This window comes from Gossypium hirsutum, unplaced genomic scaffold (genome assembly GCF_007990345.1).
Source record: "Gossypium hirsutum isolate 1008001.06 unplaced genomic scaffold, Gossypium_hirsutum_v2.1 scaffold_136, whole genome shotgun sequence".
Classification (NCBI taxonomy): domain Eukaryota; kingdom Viridiplantae; phylum Streptophyta; class Magnoliopsida; order Malvales; family Malvaceae; genus Gossypium; species Gossypium hirsutum.
This window is the reverse complement of record NW_024402827.1, coordinates 18,057-43,771: the sequence shown is the minus strand read 5'-3', so window position 1 is coordinate 43,771 and position 25,715 is coordinate 18,057. Positions and strand designations below refer to the sequence as shown.

Here is a 25,715-nt window from a genome sequence, read left to right as displayed (position 1 = left end):
CTCTTCAAGTCACTGCCCCCAATTTCGAACGGCTAATTTCTAAATCCCTAACCCTAACAAAATAACTTTGCCTTCTCCACTCCAACACCCTACGGCCACCACCATTGCTAGATCTTCCTTATGTTCTTGATAATGCATAAGACTTCAGGGATACTCCTGCTTCATTGCCTCGAAAAGATAAATAGTTTTCTATTTACCTTGTCCCACTCAGTTTGTTGCATTGTAATGATGCCTTAATCCAAACCCAAGTAGCCACATTGAAAAACCTAGCAAACCAAATGGGCCAACTTGCCACTGAACTCAGAAATTGTCGACAAGGTGCTTTGCCTAGTGATACGGAGAATCCATGATTCAGGGAAGGAGTATTGTAAAACATTGAAATTGAGGAGCGGAAAGACATTAGTCTCGTGTTTAATATGGTGCTGATGCTTTCTCATATAGCTTAATAGGATAGATAATTGATCATTTGCTTTCAATCAAGGTAGAACATAGAATGCGCCTAATGTTTTGAGCAGCTGTGCATATCATACATAATGCTATAAATTTGCCTCATATAGGTTGATTGAGCTAAATCCATTAAAATTTCTTAAGGTGACATCGTTTTTCCTGTTGGTTCCTTGGGGTTTGGCGTTTGAAGGTTGGGGTTTGGGGCTTCGGGGTCGAGGGTTGTTTGCGATAAAAACGCCACAAAAGGTCTTTTACCTTTGAGTGAAGCGGCACCATTTTTCATGGTTATATCATCTCCCGTATTTTCTTTCCGTGTTCTTCTATTTTAGCTGCTCCTGAGATTGAAGAAAATATTAGTCTTTTCTCAGTCTCAATCGACATTGTCTCAGGTAAGACAGTTCTGCTTCATGTCTTCCTTTTATTCTTTTTTTTTTCTTATTGGCTTTTTATTTTTGTGTTTTTCTTTAATTTCTAGATTTGCTGTAATTTATTTTCTCTTTTCTTCTGAATTCTGGGTTATGCTGGTTGGGTGCTTAAACAATTGAGGTTTTCATTGATGTTTCAGGTCGTCTGAAATTTTTTAATTTTTTTAATTTTTACCTACCTAAACTGGATTATGTGATTTTCAATGGTGTTCAGTCCAAAAAATTTCACAATATACTTTTACGAACCAATAATAGATACCTTAAAGCAATCTTAGGTTTGGAAAAAACCAGATAATAATAATATGTTAATCCACTCTAATCTCCTTTTTTTCTTTAATTTCCTTTCGTTTTTTGTATTCTCAGTTAATTTCTTCTGCTGTTAAAAGATGTCGTTTATCCGAAGATCTTTGCCGATTATCAGTTGTTCTCAAGAGGTCTCCTCCAATCATTCGAGTTTCAAGTGAGTACTTTTCATTCTTCCTTTAATTTTGCCTAACTATAATTAGAATTATTTACTTGATTTTGTGACGCGATCTTTTGGAAAATAGGAAGTAATTTCTAAATTGGAAAATATGCATTGAAATCATGTCATTTTGAAGTTGAAATGGTATGGTTTTGGCTGGTTTTCTTTCAAATGAGTTCATCAAAAGCATAAATAAGCTTTTAAAAATGATTAGGTCATGCAAGGTAAATCTGTAGACTGTAAATAAATTGTTGTGGCAGAATTTTGGATAAAATGATAGATACTGTTTCTAGAAAAATCTATTTATTTTGTATCTTAATGAGCAGTATCAGATACGGGCACCGGTAGTTGCTTGGAGGAGTTTCAAGACCTTTAGTGCAACAGAGAAGGTATTGGAATGGAAAAGTGGGGTAAGTGGCTGATGATGATGGTGAGCTCATTTGATTCTAGATACAAAGATCTCGATAAATATTTATGTTCATGATTATTTGACTTCTGCTGCAGATGGGTTGATTTCCATCAAACTACCAGCAAGTTTAGTGTCTCAGTATTCTTTTCTTGCTAGTCAAATATCCATGGTTGAATAGCTTAGATTTTGACTACAGTTAGGGGAAGAGGGAATTAGAAATAGGGATCTCCTTTTGGAGGATTAACGTGGTTACCACTAGGTTATGCGTATTGCCTGTTAGTTGTTAGCTGCTTAAGCTGTAGGCTATAATACAGGGTTGTCAATGACTCAATTCTGCTTTAAGTTCACTACGCTTTTTAATATGTATTTATGATCTGAAATTTAAATAATTCATTTCGATGAACAACTTATTATAGTGCCTGAAATGCTGTTAACACTAGCTGGTATCTGATATTTGATTAACATTAAGTGAAACTTGATAACAAAATATCAAACATTTTAATTAGAGAAACATGAAAATCTTCAGCTATGATTATAGTTTATGCATGCAAAACTATAATCTGAAGTTGTAAGTTTTACTTTTTAACATCTTAGTTCGATTTGTATTCGCGAATGTTAATTTGTGTTATTGTTTCTGTATGAATCATGCATTCACCTTGTCAGTTGCATGCGAGAATGACCTCGTTTTATTTATCTGTTTGGGGACAGGTTCACACGAATATATTCTTGCTGTTTCTTTAGGTTAATATGTAAATTCTTTTCTGCTAGTTTAAGTTTATTTGACATTAATTTGTGCTAACATTATGTTTGTTTACCTTTTGTTGTTTGTAGGTCTTAGCTTTTAGGGACATAGCTCCCCAGGCTCCTATGCACATTTTAATTATTCCAAAATCAAAGGATGGCCTAACTGGTTTGTCTAAGGTACAGTTTTTTTTCCTCATGACTAACTGAGCAGTAAACATTTATGCCCCCTTTCATAGAGGAAACTACAATTATGGCTGGGTATTAATTTGGAAAAAAAGTTTGGAGAATTGTTAAAAGAATGCTGCTCAAGTTTTGTCAATTTGATTTGCCTTTTGCGTCTTGCTCACTCTTGATGCTCTATAAGGAAAAGAAAGAGACGGAAAATGGGAGTCAAAGTAAATGGAAATTGTATTGAGAATTCTGGTGGTAGAGACTAAGAGAGTATTAGTGGTTATAAGAAGGTGGGGAACTGAAAGAGCGTCAATACTGAGGAAAGGCTTAAAACTTGATATGCAAGTGATTATAGGTATAGACCATAAATCCATGAGATAAATTGAGCTTCTAAATATATCCGTACAACGAAAAACCCTAATAGAACCTTAAAGCAATATCCATTATTCATCCTTGTTGGAAGAGATTGTCTTTAGAGTTAAATTGCATATACCCCTCCTTCCTTGAGTCAAAATAGATGACCTTCCCAATGAACAGAGATTATGTCATTGATCTAGAATTAAAAAGCTCATCACCAAGTTATTTCAATCCATCAACTTATTGCAATCACTAAAACACTTGTAAGGTGTGTAATGGAAAAAACATAAGGCTCAAAGATGTCCGATGAAATAATTTAGTGTTAGAATTTGCAATTTGTGTATCCAAGGCTTGTTCATTTGTTTTCTGTGTCATAATCATGTTTAAGGTGTCATGTATTTATTATAAGTTTTGACATTTTAAAAATAAGTGGTGTTATATTGATTTTGATATGCTTTTGTGCTTGTGTAATATTGTATTTTAGCTATTTTTCTTGTGTCTGTTTAGTAACAATATTATCTCTACTTTTGCCCATAAATTTTGTCGTAGTCTGGTTTTATTTTGTGAAACTTTTTGATGTTGAACAAAAGTTTCCAAATCTTTATTGAATTAAATTAAATTATCATTCATATTTGAAAATTACTCCCGACTCATTCAGACAATAATAGTGCCTCAAATCCTCTTTAGGCCAGATTATTTTATCTCCCTTATGCTTGCTGCATGTAGGTGTGCTTTTCTGTAAGGTGACGGGCACAAAAAAAAAAAAAAGGAAAAAAAAAGGCTCGACTCTAATTGTAACAATTTCAGCCATTTGCGGACGCAGATGATGCTATATATACATACAACTTCCTATTTGTTCTGTTATGGTCCTTAAGTTCTTGGCGTCCTCAACTTGTTATTGAGTTCTTGGGTGAATTTTTCCTCAAAACCTTCCAGCATTTCATTTTTGACATAAATATTAGAGCAATGAACTTGGTAATTGAATTGTATTGTAATTAAAAATTTATATCCAAATATTTGGTTCCCAGTAGCTAATTTTTATTTGCTATAAAAATCCACATTGTACAGTAAAAAAAATGCCATATCCTGAAAAAAGTTGGTTACCTGACCGAACCAACCGAAGTTAAGTTGGTTCAGTTCGGCTGGATATGGCACTCCAAGGCAGGTTGGTTATCCGAGGTTAATGTCAGTTAAGTTGGTTACATACAAATAACCGACTCGCTCACCCCCACAACTCTCTCATTCGGCATTTGAATTGAGTAAAAAGCTTTTGGAACCTTCATCCTTCCGGTTCCAATCCGTCGCATTTGATTTCCGCAGCTCAGCGGCCTTGCCTTGGATGGATTTCATTCTCTTCCTTCCCACAATCTCTGACTCTGTTACTGCCACTTAGTTGCCAGATTTTCAAACTAACTGACAGCCAATTTCTCATTTACTACCACTATCATTATTGCTAACACTATCATATCTGGTAAGAATAATAAGATCCTTCATTTTTACATTGAACGAACAAACAATTGATTGATTTATACATACCAAAGTTTATTAATGTTCTTTTCTCTCTGTACTAACAACGGATTACTTCTCCTGCTCTTTCTAGATCAATTAGTTATGTCTTACTCTCAAGTCAGTGTTTGCATTCCTTCATTAATTTGATTGAAAATCTATCTTAGGTTTTTAGAGCTTAATCAAAAGTGTAGGCTTATTTGCTCTCTGGATCTCAGCTATTCTGCTGCGTTGTATTCAAGATTTTCAAGTGTTTGTAGAGAGGGCGCGAGCAATGCTGCAGTGGATGGGGGATCAAGATGGAAAGTCACGATTGTAAGCGTGACCTAATCTGAATTTCACTTTTTGACTAGACTCACTCATTCACTCAGAGGTTTTTACTTGTTGCTTGCTACACTCTTCACAATTTTGCTCCCTAGGTTAGTACTTTTATAACTATTTACATGAACATCTGGTATTTTTGTGCCACCATCCCATCCCAACCCAACCAAGCGCACTACTTGCTATAAGTTAATTTCTACTCCCATGCATCTCTCCCCAACATTTCACTAGTAACATAAAATCCAATAAACTGCCACCTACTTTTGTGGAAATTATTTCCTCCTTGATGCTTTCCTTTCTCTTGTTATTGTCAAGGCAAAGGCAATACTTTGAACAAAGGAAACAAAAAGAAAAGACAAAAGGTTATGAGGGCCATGCTGATGATACTAGCATAGCTGGACGACATACCTTTTCTTGTTTTTGCTTAGCAGGGTAGTTTTTGTAATATCTGCTGAGCAGAATACTTTTCTTTTGTTTTTAGTTGATATGTGCTTCTTTTCTTGTTTTTGCTTAGCAGAATAATTTTTGGGGTTTGGTCTTTTTGGGCCTAAGTCACGCTTAGATTTCATCTTATCATTTATATTTTTGTTATTATAGCGCCTTTTCCAAATAACATGACACTAGTTTCATTGCTCCCAAGATTCAGGAAGAATCTGTATAATATTTTTGTAATTTCTGCTTAGCAGAGTACACTGTTTCCCTTGGTTCTGATTTTTATCTTTTATTATTATTATTATTTTGTTTCTTGTCGTCCCTTTCTATCTGTGTCTATTTCCATTTTTTTTTCCCAACATTTCTTTTCTAACTTTTGTGTATGCGCATGCCAAAATAACATACTTGCTACACCAGGATTTTGGAATCCCCTTCTTCATAGGATTGTGATTTCAGGTATGATTTTCACTTCTACCAATTTTCCTTTTTCACGTCTTTTTAAGTTTCAGATTTATATTTATCTTTTATTTCTGCAGGCATTGTGGTTTTCATCTCTGTTTTAGTTTTCAGATTTATGCTTCTTATTTTTTTTTTTGTGTTTTACTATACGTTTCGGTGTTCAACCTTATGAAAGACTTCTTATATTTGTCTTTTTAAATCTTTCGATTTCATTTTTTTGATAGTTTATTGCCTGTAATGTGTTTTATTTTATTTTTTCTGATTGTTTGTTTCCCTTTGTATTTAACGACATTTTGTAATTGAATCCCATTAATTAGATTTTATATTGCCTGTTATGTATTTTATTTTATTTTATTTTATTTTTTTGATTGTTAGTTTCCCTTTGTATTTAACGACATTTTCTTGCAAATCTTTGAATGATTGAATCCCATTAATGAGGTTTTATAGCGAAGATATGTTTCTAATACGCATCTACCATAAAGCACTAAATGATTAATAGAAAATAAATGAAATCATTCTCTTTTCTATTCCAGGAAAATACCGCTCATATCCCACCTTGGAATAATCTATTCCAGGGATATCCCTCTCATTTCCCCTCTTAGAATAATCAATTCCGGGGATATCCCTCTGATATCCCATCCCGGTTCAGAGTTGCAAGTGCCGGTTTTTCTGATTTAGATGCCGGTTCTGGTAATTTTTCACGATTGGACCGGTCAACTTGTCGTACTTATTCCACGTCGGGTTATCCCATTCCGAGGATATCCCGGCTTAGGTATATCCCGACTTAGGATAGTCCGGCTGAGGTATATCCCACCCTGCGGATATCGCGGTTTCGGTATTAATTACCATAAATGTTACATTGCCACATGGCGATTTAGAAAAATCTACGCTTTTTGGGCAGTAACGGATAGGAGAAAGCTGCCTTTTCATATCCCGCTTCCTTCCCATTATCTCTCTCTCTCGGTCTCATTTCAATAATTCCTCTCATTCTTTTTGCGAGAGGGAGAAACCCAAAGATTTTGTATGCCGTTTCTTTTTTTCTTTTTGGTGATATTGAAATCCCCTGTTTTCGCTCTTTGTTTGAAATCTATCGATGTGGGTCTGTCTGTTTCTTTTTGGTTGTTTTATTGTCTACTTTCGTGAGGGATAATCCCTAAGCTTTCTGGTGTAGAACACAGTGTTTCACTCTTTGTTTGAAATCTTGCTGTGGGTCTGTCTGTTTCTTTTTTGTTGCTTTTTCGGAGACTGATTTCAGGTTGTGTTTGCGTTTTCATTTGTCTTTCTTTTTGTCTATTTTTCATTTCTATTTTTAGTTTTAGAACTATGTTTTTTTACTTATATTTGAGTTGGTTCATGGTTTTTAGTTTTCAGGTTTAGACATCACTGTTTCTTTATGTCTTTCAAATCTGTTGATCTCATTCTGGTTGTTTTGTTGATCTCTTTCGTGTTCATCTCTTCCTTCTCAATCGTTTCTGTTATTTATTTATTTATTTTATTATTGTGATATTGAAATCACTTGCTTCATCCATAGATTTTGGGTTTTTAGCCCTAGGAAATATTGTTTCGGTTCGTCTTTTCAAATCTATGGATGTCGGTGTGGTTGTTCTTGTTGGATGCTTTGGGAAAGAAAGAAATTCTGGTTCTGCAAGATTTCACCAGCCATGGCCTCTCTTTTACTGTCAACTACTTTATTATTCATATTCTCTATTACATTGATTCATCCCAAATAGACACGCTATTCCCTTCATCGTATTGCACGGTAATGTTTTTATCCCAATATCTTTTCTTTTCAATTTTAATGTTCTTATGCACTCTCCCATGGCTTAAATTCTGTTAAATGTACGGGTTAAACAGGATTAGATGCCAGTTTAAGCTAATACCCATATTTCTTTTATTCGATATCGTATAATATTGACTGTCAAAGCAGTAGGAGTTGTATTTTGGTTTTCAAATAATGTGGTTTGTTCGCAATGTCGATTATTGTACAATGCATCACGGATTCCCCAAGCTTAAACATACTGATTCCTTTTCATCCATGATTGTTGAAATTATCCAACTTTATACTAGCTTAAACATACCTATTTCTTTTCATCCATTCAACAAATCAACACATTCACACTCATACACATATTAACCATTTCCATGTCAATAAATACTCAAAAGTTAGCTACATATAACCATCTTAATATACTCAACCATAACAAACAAATACTCAACATGATTCTTTGCCTGGCAAGGTTGACCATTTTCCTTTCTATTCCTCCTGAATCTAAATAATTTTGAGTCATGTCTAATGCCCTGTGAATACTATCATATTTTAGGAAAGAGAACAACCTATTGATTTAGCAAGCAAGAAAACCTTTCAACACAAAGGATCTGTTTTCTTGTACCGCTACATCTTGTGTTGTATTTGCTGGCTTGATATAGCCACTTTGGTGTACCATGCAATGTTCATTTCTTATATATGAAAACTTTTATTGGAAAGGGATAGAAGGAGCTATTTTTTGTTTAAACATTGAAGTTTGCAATATGATTGATATCATGGTTATCTTAGTCCTGAGGCTTCAGTCAGAGTACCAGATCTAAGGCTGCAGTCTTTGCCTGGCTGCTAATGTTCTGGATCTAACCTATTATCATTTGTTGTCACATGAACTAGTAGTGCATTACATTTCACTTATCATCCGCTTCTATTTATTCTTGAACCATGTCAAATCCTTTTTGGCTTAATTAAAATTAATTTGATGGATAAGGTTCCATCTTAAACTATGTCTATATCGAGCCTATGAAGTGAAATGTTTCACATTTATTGCAAATTGTTTTGGATGATTAATGTGTCTGCTTGTCAGTATCTTGAGACTTACATGGATTATGCAAGACAATTTGCAGTTAAATAGGTGACGATCAAAGATAATGACACTAGCTGATATCTGATATTTGATCAACATTAAGTGAAACGTGATAACAAAATATCAAACGTTTTAATTAGAGAAGCATGAAAATCTTCAGCTATGATTATAGTTTTTGTTTGCAAAACTATAATCTGAGGTTGAAAGTTTTAGCTTTTTAACCTCTTAGTTTGATTTCTATTTGCGAATGTTAATTTATGTTATTGTTTGCTGTATGAATCATGCATTCACCTCATCAGTTGCATGTGAGAATGACCTAGTTTTATTGATCTGTTTGGGAGCAGGTACACATGAATATTTTCTTGCTGTTTCTTTAGGTCAATATGTTAATTCTTTTCTGCTAGGTTTAAGTTTATTTGACATTCATTTGCACTAACATTATGTTTGTTTGCCTATTTTTTGTTTGTAGGTCTTAGCTTTTAGGGACATAGCTCCCCGGGCTCCTACGCACATCTTAACTATTCCAAAAGCAAAGGATGGCCTAACTGGTTTGTGTAAGGTACAGTTTTTTTTGTCCTCATGACTAACTGAGCAGTAAGATCTGTGATTAACTTGGAAATATAGTCATGGAAATACTGAAATCTCATAGAGATATCTTAGAGCTCAATATATTGATGATGGTTATAGATGATCCAAAGGTTGTAATGCGTTAAAAGGATATTCCGAGGGTATTGTGGTAGACTTGTGGTAGAATATTTTTTGCATTTTATTGTAGGCCGATTGCATTGCTTTTAGCTAGTTTTGGTCTGCATGAAGTTTTATGTCAGGTTCCGAAGCTTTTTTCCACATCAGGTAAATTGATTCTCAAGGGCTCATTGTACACCAGATTGAGTTGTATGGTAGAAGCTTAAATGCCTTCCAGCTTCAGATAACTAGCTTGTATGATTAAAATGTTTTCATTATCTATATGATGTTAGAGCCAGAGAACCTTTAGACAAACTGTCTTGATGCTGAATCTGGTTAATTCGCTTCACACTACTATATCTACAATGTTCTCTCATGCAGCTTCTTCCAATGAATTCCGTTAAGCCTTGAAGGATGAACACCTTCAAAAACTTGTCTCTGATATCGATAGCTCCCTAGATGCATTGAATGTCAGTGATGTTATTCCCACTTGAAAACCAAGACCTGAGACTTATTTTCCTTTTTTCTGATGTTGTTTGTGTGCCTACTAAATGGTGTTTTTACCTTTTGTTAGGAATCGACAAATATATGGGACCGGATTTTTTCGCATTTTCAGTGATAAGGTATCTTATCATCTTCAACCAGTTCCGTCTTATATTTCTACTTTAACAATATTCATATTTTCTTCTTCGCCCGTTGGGTTTCTGTATAATTACACTATTGTTGCCAATCAGAACTTATGAATATTGTTAAAGTAGAAATATAAGAAAATATTGTATAATTACACTTTGCCTTCTCCAATCCAACACCCACCGGCCACAACCATCGTCGTTCACCAGTCAGCCAGTCACCACCGGTACACCATCATCGTTCACCAGTCAGGTAGTCACCATCGGTCCACCCGTCACCACCCGTCAATCTCTTTCAAGTAAGAGCAAAATTAAATTTGTATTCCTTTTTCTTTTTTCAAGTAAGAGCAAACCCGTTACTACTCAACCATAACTCAGTAGCATTTTTGGCATGCAAGTGGCTCATATAACCAAACCCACTCCTTTTATTCTTCTGCTTTTTGCTTTTACAATTTTTTCCTTTTCCCCTAGGGTTTTATTCAGCGCAGCCGGCTAATGGTAAAGTCTGCATTCAGTTTCGAGTTGTTGAAGTATGAAGTAGTTTTGATGAATTCTACTTTGTTTTTTATTTATTTATTTATATAATTAGGGTTTTGGATAGTGATTTTTCAAGTGGTTTTGTTGAATTCTACCCCGAACGTTTTGTTTTTGTAATGTATTGTAATTAATGTTTCAATAGTGATTCTTAATATTTGATTTTAAATAACTTGATGCTTTCATTTTTGTTTTTATAATATTTGTTGTCTTCTTGCTTGCAGTACTAATTGGAATATTAGATATTCATTGTATTTGTACAGTGAGTCAGTGATATTTATATTTAATTTAAATTTTATTTGATCTGGTATGCTTCTTTCATTTTTAATTTCAAAGTTTTAATTTTTTTAATATCGAATTGGCACAATGGATCTCGAATATTTAATATTTAAGTGTGTAGTTGTAACTTTCTACTGGTTTTCTTTGTCTACATTTTGAGGCCAGCAGATAGTTGGGTTCTATTTGCTAATGTTGGGTAGTAATTCTCCTTAAAAACTAATGAAAAGCATGATCATCTTTTGTACCTATCTTCATCTGTTTTATGCAATTTAAATTAAGGGTCCCCTTCATAATGTTGATAGTTGATTGGACAGAGAGATTATAACTTGATCACCAATCTATCGTAAGATTTTTGTATTTAGTTGCAGGCAATTGTTCATTACCTCTCATTTTTCCACTGGTTTGGTTTCCTCCATTGCACTAGTTTGGTTTCTTTTCCAATGATTTGATTTGTTTTTCTCTAGCAAGCCTTATTAAGATTGTGTATAATTGTTTTGCCTTCAATGTTTTGTCTCTTTTCTTTTGCCTTGAATGTTTAAATGAGAATCGGAAGCAGGAGCTATCATCTCTCTAAATCTCTAATGAAACTGCATTATCTAACTTGAGCCTCACAAAAAAGGCCATCAGAAATGGGGAATTTTAGGTCTTACAAGGAAACTAGAGGGCAGGGTGTAAGGTGGACAAGGTTAACAGTGTGTGGTGTGGGTTATAGAGTTGAGATGGCTTAAACTTCCTTCCTTGGCTTCTAAAAGTCGAAAGCTTGTAAGTGGGAAATATTCCCACTTAAATATGTTACAGGATATTTTTTATTTATTGCAGGATATTTAAAAGATTTTATCTCCTAACTATTTTTAAATATGTTACTCTTTATCTTGTTTTACAGTGTAATAATAGGAATATAATCCACAGTTGAAGGAAATATATCAATAATGATAATATTTTCTAAATTTTATGTACAACATTGATTTCCCTAAAAGTTTAATTATTAATCATTTAGTGTTTCATTTTCCAGTTTTCATTTATTTCCCTATGTTAAGGCTAAAAAGAAGATCCAAACTCAGCTCAGTTGTTCATTATGTCTGAGTAACGATAATTGAAATAGCTGACATCTATAATTTTCAGAACTAGAAAAAGATCTTTCTGTTTCCGTCATTTTGCTATCAAATTTGACTGGAATCACAAGCATGTGAGAATGAATGAAGGTATTTTTTTTTATAAAATAGTAATTTAATTCAGAACTTAGAATTGTTTTTTATGCGATTTATAAAAAGTTGAAATTTTCCTGTAAATTTTGGTTTGTATGCAGCAATGAATACTTCAGAGATTGGAGTTCAAAAGCCTAATTCTGCCAGTGCAAAACTGTAAGTGTCATTTTATCAACAATTTTTTGGTGGTTTGTTAATTTATAAAAAAAAAAAGATTTAAAGAAGGGATTAATTGTTACCCAAAAAAAGAAGTGATTAATTAATTAAGATGTAACTGTGAGAAGGAACTAACACATTGAGTCCACTTTCCTTTTTAAGCCATTGGTTAATGACTTCGGTTTTTATCGTATTAGTTTGCATGAATTTAATTCCTACCTTCTCCGTTTCTTTTAACATATCAGGAAGTGGAATTGGCAGTGGAAAAATAAGTAGGAAGTTAAAATGATGGCTTTCGGCTTACTGTTTTCCTCAAATCTGACATCTACATCTACCCCCATTTGTTAAGTATCTCTTCAATCTACATCTACCTCCATTTATTTGCCATTTCTCTCTATCTCTCGATCTCCCTCTTTTGTTTTCTCTTTCTTCCTCTTTTCTTCTGCTTTCATAACAAATCTTCAAATATTAATGAATTTGGCTTACTGTTTTCCTCTTTTGTATATATTAATGAATTCGGGTCTTCCTGGCATTCTAGGTGATAGTTTATTCTTAATGGAACTTTGGATATGTGGTAAATATTTTTGTTTTGGGGAGTAAATTTTGGTACAGAAATTGCATATTAGTCCAACATCATCTGTGTATTCAATTGAATGTGTTTTCTGTCTTTTAAGGATATTGCTTATTGATTCCTCAATGAAGATATCTTTCAATCGCTGCATTAGAGATGGAGATTTGATTATTGCATATGAGGCATGATACCATGAAAGCTGTTAAAGTGTGCGATAATTCGGTTCTTCAAAATCGTTTCCATGAAATTTAATATAAATAATTGTTTTAATTTGATTTAGGGCAGTGCTGATGAATTGAATGGATGATATTTTGATGATATCTCTGAGCTCAAACAACACGGTGGTAAGGTATTAACTGATTTGTTCTTTTTATATACATATAGGCTATATCATTTGAAAATCTGTTCAAATTAGTTTAATTGCAACTGATTTCTGAGTAAAATTAATGTTATTTTCTGTAAACATTTTAATTGTTAGTGGGGTTTTTTTTTTTTGGCAGATTGCACTGGCAAATAAGATTCTAATTCCCGGAATTGCAGCAAGGAAGTTTCCTGCCGTGGATGTTATATATTCTGATGGTGGAAAATCAAAGCTGCCGATTGTTTTTGATGCAAGTGGCGTTGATGCTAGCAAGTTGGCTGTCCCTGAAGCATCTTTAGTCTGTCTATCATTTAGAGCAAACTCTCACGTATGGTTTCCTTTTTGTATGTTTGTTTTGGATTAAATTTATGTATTTCTTAATGATGTTATAAATCTTCCATTTTTATCATGATAAGAGAATGTTAAATAGATAGTGCATTGATTTAAAATTGTGATAAGAGGCATATCAGCGACTCCATGGCAATGGAGGGGTTAGCACTAAATTGCAATCATGAAAACAACAAAAACATGAGAAACAAAAGATGTTGTTGGTTGCTAACTTTTCTTTTCTCTCATTTCTGGTTATTGTTGTTGATGATGCATTTTAACTCCTTTTCCTTGTCAGGCTATGGTCGATTCTTGGAGCAAGCCTTTTTATGACGCCTTTAGTGAGTCCAAGAGCCTGCAGCTAAATGAAGTTCTATATTTTTGCTATTTAACTTTTCATTCCTTTTTGGCATGTGTGGTGAATCAACTATTCTCAGTTTTCTGTTGCTAGAAAGATGTTATAGTTACATGCATCTGTAGTCAATAATAATAACAAACAAATAAAACGGCGAACAAGAATAGAAGATAACCATGCTGGTATGACTTATGAGTTATGACCGTCCTAGTTGAGCTTATAGCTCATCAGATCAGCCTATGATTAATAATGCAGTTGTCCTTTTATTTATTGTATTTGAATGGAAATTCTTGGCAGCTGATTTTATGTTTTATATAAGTTATTTGTTAAAATACTCGTGTTTGGAAATTATTATGTGTTGCTAAATGATAATATATTTGTTGTTATCATGTATCTTTTATATACTCTTGGCTCTTATGCTTGAATCCCATTAAACGACTGCTTCTTCGATTTATGAGGAAATCTAGAGATGGAGCGAAGGATGCTCTTCAGAGGCGTATTGTTTATTCATTTGGTGATCATTGTTACTTCCGAAAGGAACTTAAGATACTGAACCTTATAACTGGGTAATCAAAAGTTTCTTATATCCTAATCAATAACATAACTAATATTCATACAGTTCTGTTTTGTTAGTCTGAGAATATGTTTTTTCACTTGTTTGAAGGTATATTTTCCTGCTTGACAAATTTGGTATAATAAGATGGCGGGGCTTTGGTTTGGCAACGTAAGAAGAGTTGTCATCGCTATTTTATTGCACGAAAGTTCTTGTGGAGGAAAAATAGGTAGCCTGGCATTTTTTAGGTACCCTATTATCTTAATGGGTTAATCTCCATTTTTGCATTCAAGGGATACTAGTGTCAAATGAAAATAATAATGTGCTTTGTTGGAAACATGGTCCCGTTTGCTGTTTTCTTTTAGATTTCTGCAACCAACCAAAGCCTTAGGTTTTCCATTTTGGGAGAGCGAGTGAAAAGTAAAGAAGTATCCTTATGCTAGTGTCAGTTTTATTTCAGCGTCACTTTCTTGTATTCTAGTTTTGTGTCGGATTTAAGTTATATGCCTATCAATTTCCCATTGATATTCCTTGCAGATACTTTTGGCTTGCCTGGTGTAGCTTAGTTTTTACACTAAAAGCCTGTTGGCTCAACAGGATGAACAAGTTCACAGTTTTGAGAGACCTCAATTTTGTTGCAGAAAACTTTGGTGTTGAGTTTTTCAAAGGTACTGTTGTGGTATAATAATCTTCCCATTACTGATGATGTGTAGAGTTGAATGAATTTTGTTTTATTTTCTTCAACAATTAGAATAAATTGTATTTATCTCTTGTAATATGCACAGATATATGGACCTTTGAAACGCTGCTCCGCATGTATGAAATCCGTGAATGGAAAATGGATCACTCGAAGGTCAATGATGGGATTTTTACTTTCTTTTTCTTTTGTTTATTTTATTTTATTTTATATTCTCTTCCTCCCTTTCTTTAATACGCAGATTCTATCTGGGTCTCATTCCATTTTTTTCCTGATTTTTTTTTTTAGCTTTTGTGTAACCACGTGCCAAAACAACACACTTGCTACAGCAGGATATTGAAATCCCACTCTTCATCGGATTGTAATTTCAGGTATGATTTTGACTTCGACTAACTTTTTCTTTTCACGTCTTTTTTAGTTTCAGACCTATGCTTATCTTCTCTTATTTCTGTGGGTATTGTGGTTTTCATCTTTAGAACAAGTTTTCATTTCTGTTTTAGTTTTCAGATTTATGCTTCTTTTTTAGTTTTTTCATTGTGTTTTTGTTATTCGTTTTGGTGTTCAGCCTTATGAAACACTGCTTATATTCGTCTTTTTAAATCTTGTGATGTCCTAATTTTTTTGATAGTTTATCACTTGGTATGTGTTGTATTTTTTTTCGATTGTTTGTTTCCCTCTGTATTTTAGGACATTTTCTTACAAATCTTTCAGTCCTATTTATGAGATTTTATAGCGAAGATATGTTTCTATCAACTATACAAGTATCTACCCTAAAACCCTAACTGATTAGCAGAAAAAAAAATGGAAACATTTTCTTGTTTCTTTTCCTTTTATTCTCTTGATTTTCCCTTTTTCAACAAGTAAAACCATTATATTTAAGAAAAAACTAATAAAATCATACTGAGTTTTTAAATATTTTCAGAGAATTTGACGTTAGATATTCTCGGGGGACGACGTTTTAGTAAGTACTGTGATATTGAGATTTTTCTAGTGTTTGTTCTAGTTGTTATTCATTCTTATTCTGAAGCAGGGATATCCCATTCCGGGATGAACTATTCCAAGAATATCTCCATTATATCCCGTTCCGGTTCAGTATTTTTGGTGCCCGGTTCTGCTGTTTTAGTAACCGGTTCAGATTTTTTACGTGTTTGAACCGGGATACCTGACGTAGTAATTCATAGTAGGGATATCCCAATCGAAGGATATTCCGGTTTAGGGGTCTAAGGGTTTGAGGCTTGGGGCTTCGGTTTGAGGCTTAGGGTTTGCGGTTGGGCTGGTGTTTTGGGGCTTTCGTTTTAGTGTTTGGGGCTGTGGACCGCTTAAGTTTTGGTTACTGGGTTATTGAGCTTAGGTTGTATCTCATGTACTGGACTGGTTTTGGGCCTTCATTTAGATAGTCAGATGGGCCCTTTTATTATTATTTCGTTCTCTTGCTTTGGGTTTTATTCAGTTTTGTGTATATACTATTTATTTAGTTATTTTAATATCCAGTCCGATATTTTTTCAAAAAATAAAATAAAATTCAAACCGTTTTCAAAATAAATAATATAAAAACTCTTTCTCTATTCATCTCTCTCACGTTCGGTTCTCCCTTGATTCTCTCCTCTTTTCCCCGTTTTTCTACTAATTTTCCTTTGTTTCTCTCTTCCTCCTTTATGCCCCTTTCTAACAAAGCGCTGCCGCTTCCTCCACGCCCTTTCCAGCGTCTTACCTCCTATCAGGCCAGCTTCCTTCCCATCATTCGAAATTTAAATCCTCAAATATATCTATCCAATCCATTGCCCCCCATTTCTTCGAAGATTCTCTCACTCTCGGTCTCTTTTCAACGTTTTCCTGTCATTCTTTTTTAGCTTTGGGTATACACAGGCCAAAAAAACACACGGTAGAGTAGGAAGAGAGTTTTCGTGAAAGAGAAACCCTAAGTTTTCTCTGGCGTTTCTGGTTTTTGTGATTTTTGAAATTCGCTGCTTCAACGGAGACTCATTTCAGGTATCAATCTCTTTTTCAGTTTCAGCTCCATGCTTTTTTACTTGTATTTCAGTGGATTTTTCTTAGCGTTTTTGGTTTTCATCTCTTTTGTTCCGTCTTTCAAGTAAACTGGATAGAATTATATTCATTTGTGTTACCTAGCCTTACATGAAAGGAAATTGGGTTGTAATCTTTTAAGTGAATAGGCTCTAGTCGCATTGCATGCTGAATAATTTTTTTTCTTCTGATTTTTCTGTTTTGGCTCTAGCATTATACGAGTGCTGTTTGATTTTCTTTTTTCAATGTTGTCATAGTGTATAAATGTTGAGGGTTAAATATTTTAGAATTAAAAGCAAATTGACATGATATATATGCCAATTATAATATTATTTAATTCATATTATAAAATTAATATAAAATGAAATAGTTTATGTAGTATTTTAATTTATTGCAATTTTAAAATTAAGACTAAATAGTCAGAGTGTATAAATGTTGAGGGTTAAATATTTAGAATTAAAAGCAAATTGACATGATATATATACCAATTAGAAACGCCATGTCATCTGGTGAACAAAATATATAATCTCAAATAGTTGGATGACTAAAGTGTAATTTTTCACGGTTTAAAGATTAAAACGGATATTCACATTTAATTCAGTGACCCATGGACCACAGTGTAGTTTAATAGCACTATAATCAAATATCCAAAACCCAATTTAGTTAACAATGGAAGTTTAATAAAACCTAGGGTTTTTAGCTGCTTCCATGCTCTTTTCGTTTAAACATTGAAGTTTGCAATATGATTGGTATTACGTTTATCTTAGTGGCCTGAGGCTTCAGTCAGAGTACCAGATCTAAGGCCGCAGTCTTTGCCTGGCTGCTAATGTTCTGGAGCTAACCTATTATCGTTTGTTGTCACATGAACTAGTTGTGCGTTACATTTCACTTATCATCCGCTTCTATTTATTCTTGAACCATGTCAAAACCTTTTTGGCTTAATTGAAATTAATTTGAATGGATAAGGTTCCATCTTAAACTATGTCTATTAAGAGATGTGACTGCTTGTCTAGTTCAGCCATCTGTTCAGCATCTTTGGTTATGATTCTTTGCCTGGCAAGGTTGACCATTTACCTTTCTATTCCACCTAAATCTAAATCATTTTTAATCTTGTCTAATGCCCTGTGAATACCATCATATTTTAGGAAACAGAACAACCTATTGATTAAGCAAGCAAGAAAACCTTTTGAACACAAAGGATCTATTTTCTTGTACCGCTACATTTTGTGTTTTATTTGCTGGCTTGATATAGCCATGTTGGTGCACCATGCAATGTTCATTTCTTGTATATGAAAACTTCTACTGGAAAGGGATAGAAGGAGCTATTTTTCGTTTAAACATTGAAGTTTGCAATATGATTGGTATTACGTTTATCTTAGTGGCCTGAGGCTTCAGTCAGAGTACCAGATCTAAGGCCGCAGTCTTTGCCTGGCTGCTAATGTTCTGGAGCTAACCTATTATCGTTTGTTGTCACATGAACTAGTTGTGCATTACATTTCACTTATCATCGCTTCTATTTATTCTTGAACCATGTCAAAACCTTTTTGGCTTAATTGGAAATTAATTTGAATGGATAAGGTTCCATCTTAAACTATGTCTATATCAAGCCTATGAAGTGTAATGTTTCACATTTATTGCAAATTGTTTTGGATGATTAATATGTCTGCTTGTCATTATCTTGAGACTTACATGGATGATGCTAGACCTTTTTATACTTCTGTTATTCTTGATTAATGCATCTGCAGCTTTATGTGGTTTTTACTGGGGTCCATATATTTGACTTTGTAGAAAAAATGTAGTTCACTGATTAGATATCTCTGTACAGGCTATTGCAGCAATGATGCGTGCTCAGGAGGCCGATCCCACCAATCTGGAAGTACTTCTTGCTCTTGGTGTGAGTCATACAAATGGTTAGTGAATGCTTATTCCTTTAATCAAGGTGAGATTAAAATTTTGGAGTGTCAAACAAATAATACTGCTTGAAAAGTTCAGAATTGGAACAGACTGCTGCTTTAAAGTATCTGTATGGATGGTTACGTCATCACCCAAAGTATGGTACTCTTGCGCCGCCGGAGCTTGCTAATTCTTTGTATTATGCTGATGTAAGTACACTAGGGTATAATTCTTTGTTTTTTTGGTTGGTTTTTGTCGTTTGGAACAATGCCTTGATATTGCAATCTTGGTTTCAGTTTAAGCCTCTTCCTCTAATGTTACTGTGGGATATTTTGCATATGATTTCCATGACTGCAATGATTATATGTTGGACTTAGAGTTTTACATACGGTGACAGGATATAATTTTCCTTAAGATTCCTAACATTACATTTTGGAAATGTTGGCAAGCGTGCTGCAACTGCCTGAAGCATTTGAGGTGCCAGATGTAAAAAAAGCACTTTTTTGAGTAAATTAAGGTGAATATGTAAATTTGTGCTTCTTGAATCAAGGGGGCTTTTTCGCTTCTATACAAAAAAGTGTGCCTAGGACTTGGCTTGTGCTTAATCAATTGAAAGGATGGCATAAAGAAATGCAAAACATGTGATAACCCAACATGTCAATCTTCTGTGTGCCAAACTCTTATGGGTTGCATCATCTTTTCCTCTATTTCTCTTCTTTCTTATCTTTCGATTGTATAGTGATCCATTGGTGTGTTATACAGCTCTCTTATAGGGTTGAATTATTTACTTGCTCCATCTTTGTAACCTTAGGCTGCTAAAAAGATTCTCCAAATAACATGTTGCACTTAGTTGGACCTTAGAAAACAAACTAGCTCTTCTTTTAAGCTTCATGTAATTAGTTATTTGATTTGTTGAAGCTATTGGTTAATTTAGATGATTTGATTATGCACTTCCTCAATTTACATATACCCTTGATCATCTCTTTCAAAATGCCTTTTTTAATGCATTCAGATCTTGCATATGCAGTTTGATTTGTTTAGCCTCTGTTACTGAGATTGTCCATTTAAAATTATTTGATGATAAACTTCCCTTTGCCTGTGGTGGCCATATTTTTAGCACTATTGAATTTAGTCTTTTGGTCTATGTCTGGAACTTTAGGCACTAGATTTGAAGCCAAACTATGTGCGTGCTTGGGCAAACATGGGTATTAGTTACGCCAACCAGGTTTGTTATATCCTTCACTGTTCTCTCATTGTCTTGACATTCATGAAAAGGGAACTGCATTTCTTTCTTTATGTCTTCATTTCCTTTTGCATATTTCTAAGATGGTCAATCCTTCTAAATGAAAATTTATGGGTATGTGATCAGGAATTAAATCACCTTGTTTTCAATATATAGGTCTCAACATATTTTGGAAAAAATAATTCATTTGAAATAACACTAATCTCGATGGAAAGATGAAAGCTTATTTGATTGGTCAGTAATAAATTTTTACGGTCTAAAATGAAACCCATTATGTATCCAAGATTAGTAAGGATACTCCCTTATTTGACACACCCTTTACCATGTACATACCTCACAAATCATCTTGTAAAAGTTGACACGAGATATGTATTTGTATCAAGAAAAAGCAGGTTGGGACTGAATTGAATAAAATGAAAAGTACACTAATTCTGAAATTGTTCTCGGCGTGTGGAGAAATGACCAGCTTATTCCCATATTCTCTCCTACTTTTCCTTTATTTCTAACATTCCTTTCTCCTTTATTAGCTACTCTTTTGATTAGTTTTATGTACGTCCAGTAGGCCTGTTCCCTCCCCTAAAATTTACGAAACCAATTACTCTACCCCTCTAAATATTTTATTTTACCGATGAAAATAAAATAAAAATATTATAATATTGTTATATTATAAACTCTGTTAAATCAAGATCCATTGTCATTAGCTTCTTTCTCTCTCTCGAAACAGGAAAAGAAAAGGTTTGAATTCATGAATCAACGGTAGCTTCTTCCGAATGAGTGAGTTGAGGTAGTGCTAGTCTTTCTTTTAAGGTATAAATTTGATTCTTTAGAAAAATCTTGTTTTTGATTCATCTCTTTTTATTCTGTTTGGTTTCTCTGATCGAGGAAAATCGAGGGAAATTTGTATCAAACTTGACATTAGTCCTTGTTCTTTTTAAATAATTCCTGATTCACCTGTGAGTTGGCAAATTCTGTTCATCCTGCATTTTCCCAGAAGCCAAACAGGAGACTTAAATGTTTTTAATTTCGAAAATTTTGTTCTCTTACGGAAATATTGAAAAAATACATGTCTTTCAGTTGATCCCTTTGTTCTCTCCGATTTCCCCTTAATTTTTTTCTAACGTCTTTTTTCCTTTACCGGCTGTTAATTTTCTTTCTTATTCTGTTTCTAACGTCTTTTTTCCTTTACCGGCTGTTAATTTTCTTTCTTATTCTGTTCCGGCTTTATCTCTGTCATATTCCGACTCGGAATAAGCTATTCCCCGGATATCCTGTCTTTTCTTATTCCGGTTCTCAATTTTTGGCTTCCGGTTTATGGGTTTTAGTGGCCGGTTCAGTTATTTTTTATTGCCTGGACCGGCCAACCTGTCATACTTATTCCGGCCAGGGATATCCCATTCCGGGGATATCCTGGTTCGTTGTTATCCCGTATTGGTATATCCCGCCCTAGGTATATCCCATTCTCGAATATCCCGATTCCCCACTTTTTTTTCCTTAAGTCTCTTTACCTTCTTTGTCTTTAATTTCTCAAAAAAAAAAAAAAGCAATTTAAAGAAGGTATTAATTACCATAAATGTCACATAGAGATTTAGAAAATTATGTTCTCTCTCTTCCGTTCATAGCTTCCCCATTTCTTCACCTATTCATCCAGCTCTTTAAATTTATTTTCCTTTATTTATTTCCCCTTTTATTCTCTGTTGTTTTTCCATTCTTTGATCTCTGTTAATCCTCTCTTTCGTTTTCTTTATTCTCTTTCCCTTCCTTTCTTGTCCTTTCGTAACAAACCCCAGACACTGCCGCGCCATCAACACCTTCCGGCGTCTTACCTCCGATCAAAGGTCATTTTCCTTCCCATTATTCAAAATTTGAATCCTCAAATCTATCTCTTCTATCCATAGCACCCCATTTATTCGCCGACTCCCTCTCTCTCTCTCTTGTCTGTTTTGAATTTCTTCCTCTCATTTTTTTCTAGTTTTGGGTGCACAGAAAGACGCTACACTAGGTTTTCTCTGCCGTTTCTGGTTTTTGTGATTTTTTGAATTTCTCTGCTTCATCGGTGACTGATTTCAGGTATGAATCATAACTTGTACTTTGTCTTTGTCTTTGCCATTTCATTTTGTAAAGTCTCTAGTTTTAGTAAAGTCTCTTCTTTCCTTTCCCTTTTATCTCACTTAAGATAATGCTTTAAACTTTTTCACCTGTCTTTCTTTCTAATGTGACAGTCCAGATAGCCTACTGGTCTCGTGGATAAAAAACTGCTTCCTGGGATATGTAGTACTCCTCCTGTCCATAAATAACTGTTTTTAGTTAGTATCTTTCTTGCCGTGTGTATACATTCATGGATTCCTTTCTATCTCTTTTGCAGGTGCAAAATCTATAATAAATAAAAGTTGAAACCGCTTATGGTATTGGAATTTTTGAAAACATTGTCTCATTTGGTCTCATTCATCTCCATTTTTTTAATTTAACAGATATTTTCTCTCGGTATCTGTTCTCCTGTCTTTCCATCCGTCCATGGCTCTTTTATTGTTAATCCTGCCGTCTCCCTTTTCATTATTGTTTTAGTTTCAGATATATGCTTCTTTTTACTTCTATTTTCAGTGTGTTTTTGTCATGGTTTTTTGTTTTCACCTTTAGAGGATAAAGTCATTAAGAAAAAAACCTAAGGTTTTAAGTTTTTCTCAAACCCTACCACAGTATTGTGTCCAATTCAAAACGATGAAGATAGCAGTGGAAGGGTGCATGCATGGAGATCTCGACAAGGTCTACGACACCATTAAATACATTGAAAACACTCGCAACATCAAAATTGACCTCCTCCTTTGTTATGGTGATTTCCAGGTTCTTTCTCTTACACTCTCACTTTCTCCAATTTGTTGTTTTTATACGAAATTTTGTCACTTTCCAATTACCCATTTTTATATGAACTTAATTTTTTTTTCTTTTGCAACTTAGGCAGTCAGGAATGGAAAAGATATGGATAGCCTTAATGTGGCCCCAAAATATAGGGAGATGAAGTCATTCTGGAAATACTATTCGGGTCAGGAGGTTGCCCCAGTTCCCACGATTTTTATCGGTGGAAATAATGAAGCTTCCAATTATTTATGGGAATTGTAAGTGACCCCTTTTCTTCATATGTTCTATCTTGGGGATTCTGATTCTTTTATGAAAAGGCCTTGAATTTTACCTTCTGCTATTGATATTTGTAAACTTTAGGTATTATGGGGGATGGGCAGCAAGTAATATATACTTCTTGGGGTATGCTGTGGTTGTGAAGTTTGGCAATATCCGTATCGATGGACTTTCCGGAATTTACAATGCGCGTAACTATTGTTTAGGTTGGGTATGAAGTTCTTTTACTTGTCTATTCTATGTTTATTCTGGAGTTCTTTTAATGGTGATTGTATATTTACTGCAAGCGAGTGTCAGATATTTTATATTGATTCTTATTTAGGGTGGAGAGTCGAAGCTTTGAAACTGAAATGAATTAGCTTTTCCTTGAGCAGGACACCATGAAAGGACACCTTATAATGACAATACTATCAGGTATGTGTATCATGTTTGGGAGTACGATGTTCACAAGCTCATGCACCTAGAGAAACTGATTGATATTTTCCTTTCACACGATTGGCCGCTCAGCATAACTGATTATGGGAACTGGCAACAACTTGTTTGCTGCAAAAAAACATTTCAAAGGTGAGGTAATTATATTTCAATTGGTGGAAATGGACATATGTGATAGAATGAAAATGTTCATATCAAGCGTCTTCAGTTTTCTTGTTGACCATTCCTGGTTGCTTGTTGGTTGACACATATTTCCTAGATCCAGCAAGGAACTCTTGGAAACAAACCTGCTGCTCAGCTGCTCGAAAAACTCAGGCCATCGTATTGGTTTTCAGCTCACTTGCACTGCAAATTCACCGCTCTTGTTGAACATGAAGAGGGTGGTCAAGTGACAAAATTTCGTGCACTCGATAAATGCCTTCCTGGGCGCAAGTTCTTGCAGGTATCTGTCATATGTTCTGACCATTTCATTTAGGTTCTTTCTTTTGGTCTTTGCTGGAAGCTAATAAATGAATTCTGGCTTTCTCTGATCTTTTAGGTTGTTGATATTGATCTGATCTAGGACCTTATGAGGTTCAGTACGATGAAGAATGGCTGGCAATAACACGGAAATTGAACTGTGTCTTTCCTTTGACCTTCCGACGTGGAGACATTGGATGTGTGTATATATGACATTTTTGTTTTGACCATGCCACTCATCTCACTCTCTCTCTCTCTTGGGTGGGGTGGACTAATGTTTTATTTGAAAATGTGCAATTTTCTATTTTTGCGAGTACTATTACTCTACAAGAACTTGTGAGCTGACAACTGCTGTTCTAATAGGTAGGAAAACAAAGCTCGACATGCAAGATTGTTGTCAATGGGTTAAGAGCAGGATGGAAGACAGAGGAGCCAAACCTTGTGAATTTTCTCAAACAGCTCCACCTCACAAACCCTTTGATTCTTACTTTTTCTGGTAAATAATATGGTGATATTTTGATGCTTTTCCTTCTTTGAGGTGCTAATAGTATCTCCATTAATGGTTCTATCTTTTGGATTTAAGAAACTTACCATATATGTTTGCATATTTATACCATAGGCATCTCAATATTACTGTCACAGTGGTTATGAAACACTATCCTTCATTTTTTATCTTCTTTTAGCTCAATTAATTGTTGGTTAGTGAATGCGTTCTTTTTTATTTAGATTTGCAACTAGAATAATCATGACTTTTGCAATTTGTTTTTGCTCGATTTCTTTTTTAATTATTAAAATTTTCTCACCTTTTGTAGGTTCTCCCCGTAATCCTCAGATTGTATCTTTTTTGGAATTACTAGATCTTCCTTATGTTCTTGATAATGCATCGGACTCCAGGGATACTCCTCCTTCATTGCCTCAAAAGGGTAAAGAGTTTTCTATTTACCTTGTCCCACTCAGTTTTTTGATGCCTTGTCCCTTTATACGGTACTTAGCAGCTTTTTGTTAATCTTCATTGTGATGCAGTCAAACCTAGAGTAGACATGAATCTAGGAATACCTTTTGTTTCTCGTGTTTAATATGGTGCTGATGCTCTCCAATATAGTTTAATGGGATAGATAATTGATCATTTGCTTTCAACCAAGGTAGAACATTGAATGCGCCTAATGTTTTGAGCTTTGTGCATATCATACGTAATGCTATAACTTTGCCTCGTCCACGTTGATTGAACTAAATCCATTAAATTTCTTAAGGTGACATCGTTTTTCCTGTTGGTTCATTAGATGATTACAGCGAAGGCATTCCCAATGAAGATGAGGATGATCTAGAAGATGATGCAGAATGGAATAATGAAAATCGGTCCTCATGAATGTGAATAATATTTTCTATCAACCAAGAGGTTTATTAGTGCAAAAAGATTGATGGCAATATCTTGCTATACTATGAGGCTTTACTTGTTTGTGAAGTTGGCAACTTGGTTTAATGGCCCACACTTTTCCAACTTTCATTAGTAGAGGAGAGCACCTATACAAGTTTCTTTCTTTCTATCTAAAATAATGTATAAACATCAAATATTATATCAATAGCTATTATCAGTCATTCATTA

At 34.3% G+C, this 25,715-nt stretch overlaps 1 protein-coding gene and 1 pseudogene across 1 annotated transcript; both read left to right on the top strand.

Moving 5' to 3' along the window:
• On the top strand, positions 1-25,715 carry LOC121226371 (lariat debranching enzyme-like; annotated as a pseudogene).
• On the top strand, positions 13,676-15,306 carry LOC121226372 (uncharacterized). The gene is made up of 4 exons (XM_041110342.1): positions 13,676-14,247; positions 14,346-14,405; positions 14,772-14,902; positions 15,220-15,306. Exons 1-4 carry the CDS (start codon positions 14,135-14,137, stop codon positions 15,228-15,230), a joined length of 315 nt encoding a protein of 104 aa, XP_040966276.1. The 5' UTR covers positions 13,676-14,134; the 3' UTR covers positions 15,231-15,306.

Coding starts and splice junctions, on each gene's coding strand:
- LOC121226372 (XM_041110342.1), top strand. CDS start 14,135: ATGAGGAAATCTAGAGATGGAGCGAAGGATGCTCTTCAGAGGCGTATT. Junction 14,248..14,345: donor ATACTGAACCTTATAACTGG/GTAATCAAAAGT, acceptor ACTTGTTTGAAG/GTATATTTTCCTGCTTGACA. Junction 14,406..14,771: donor CGGGGCTTTGGTTTGGCAAC/GTAAGAAGAGTT, acceptor TATTCCTTGCAG/ATACTTTTGGCTTGCCTGGT.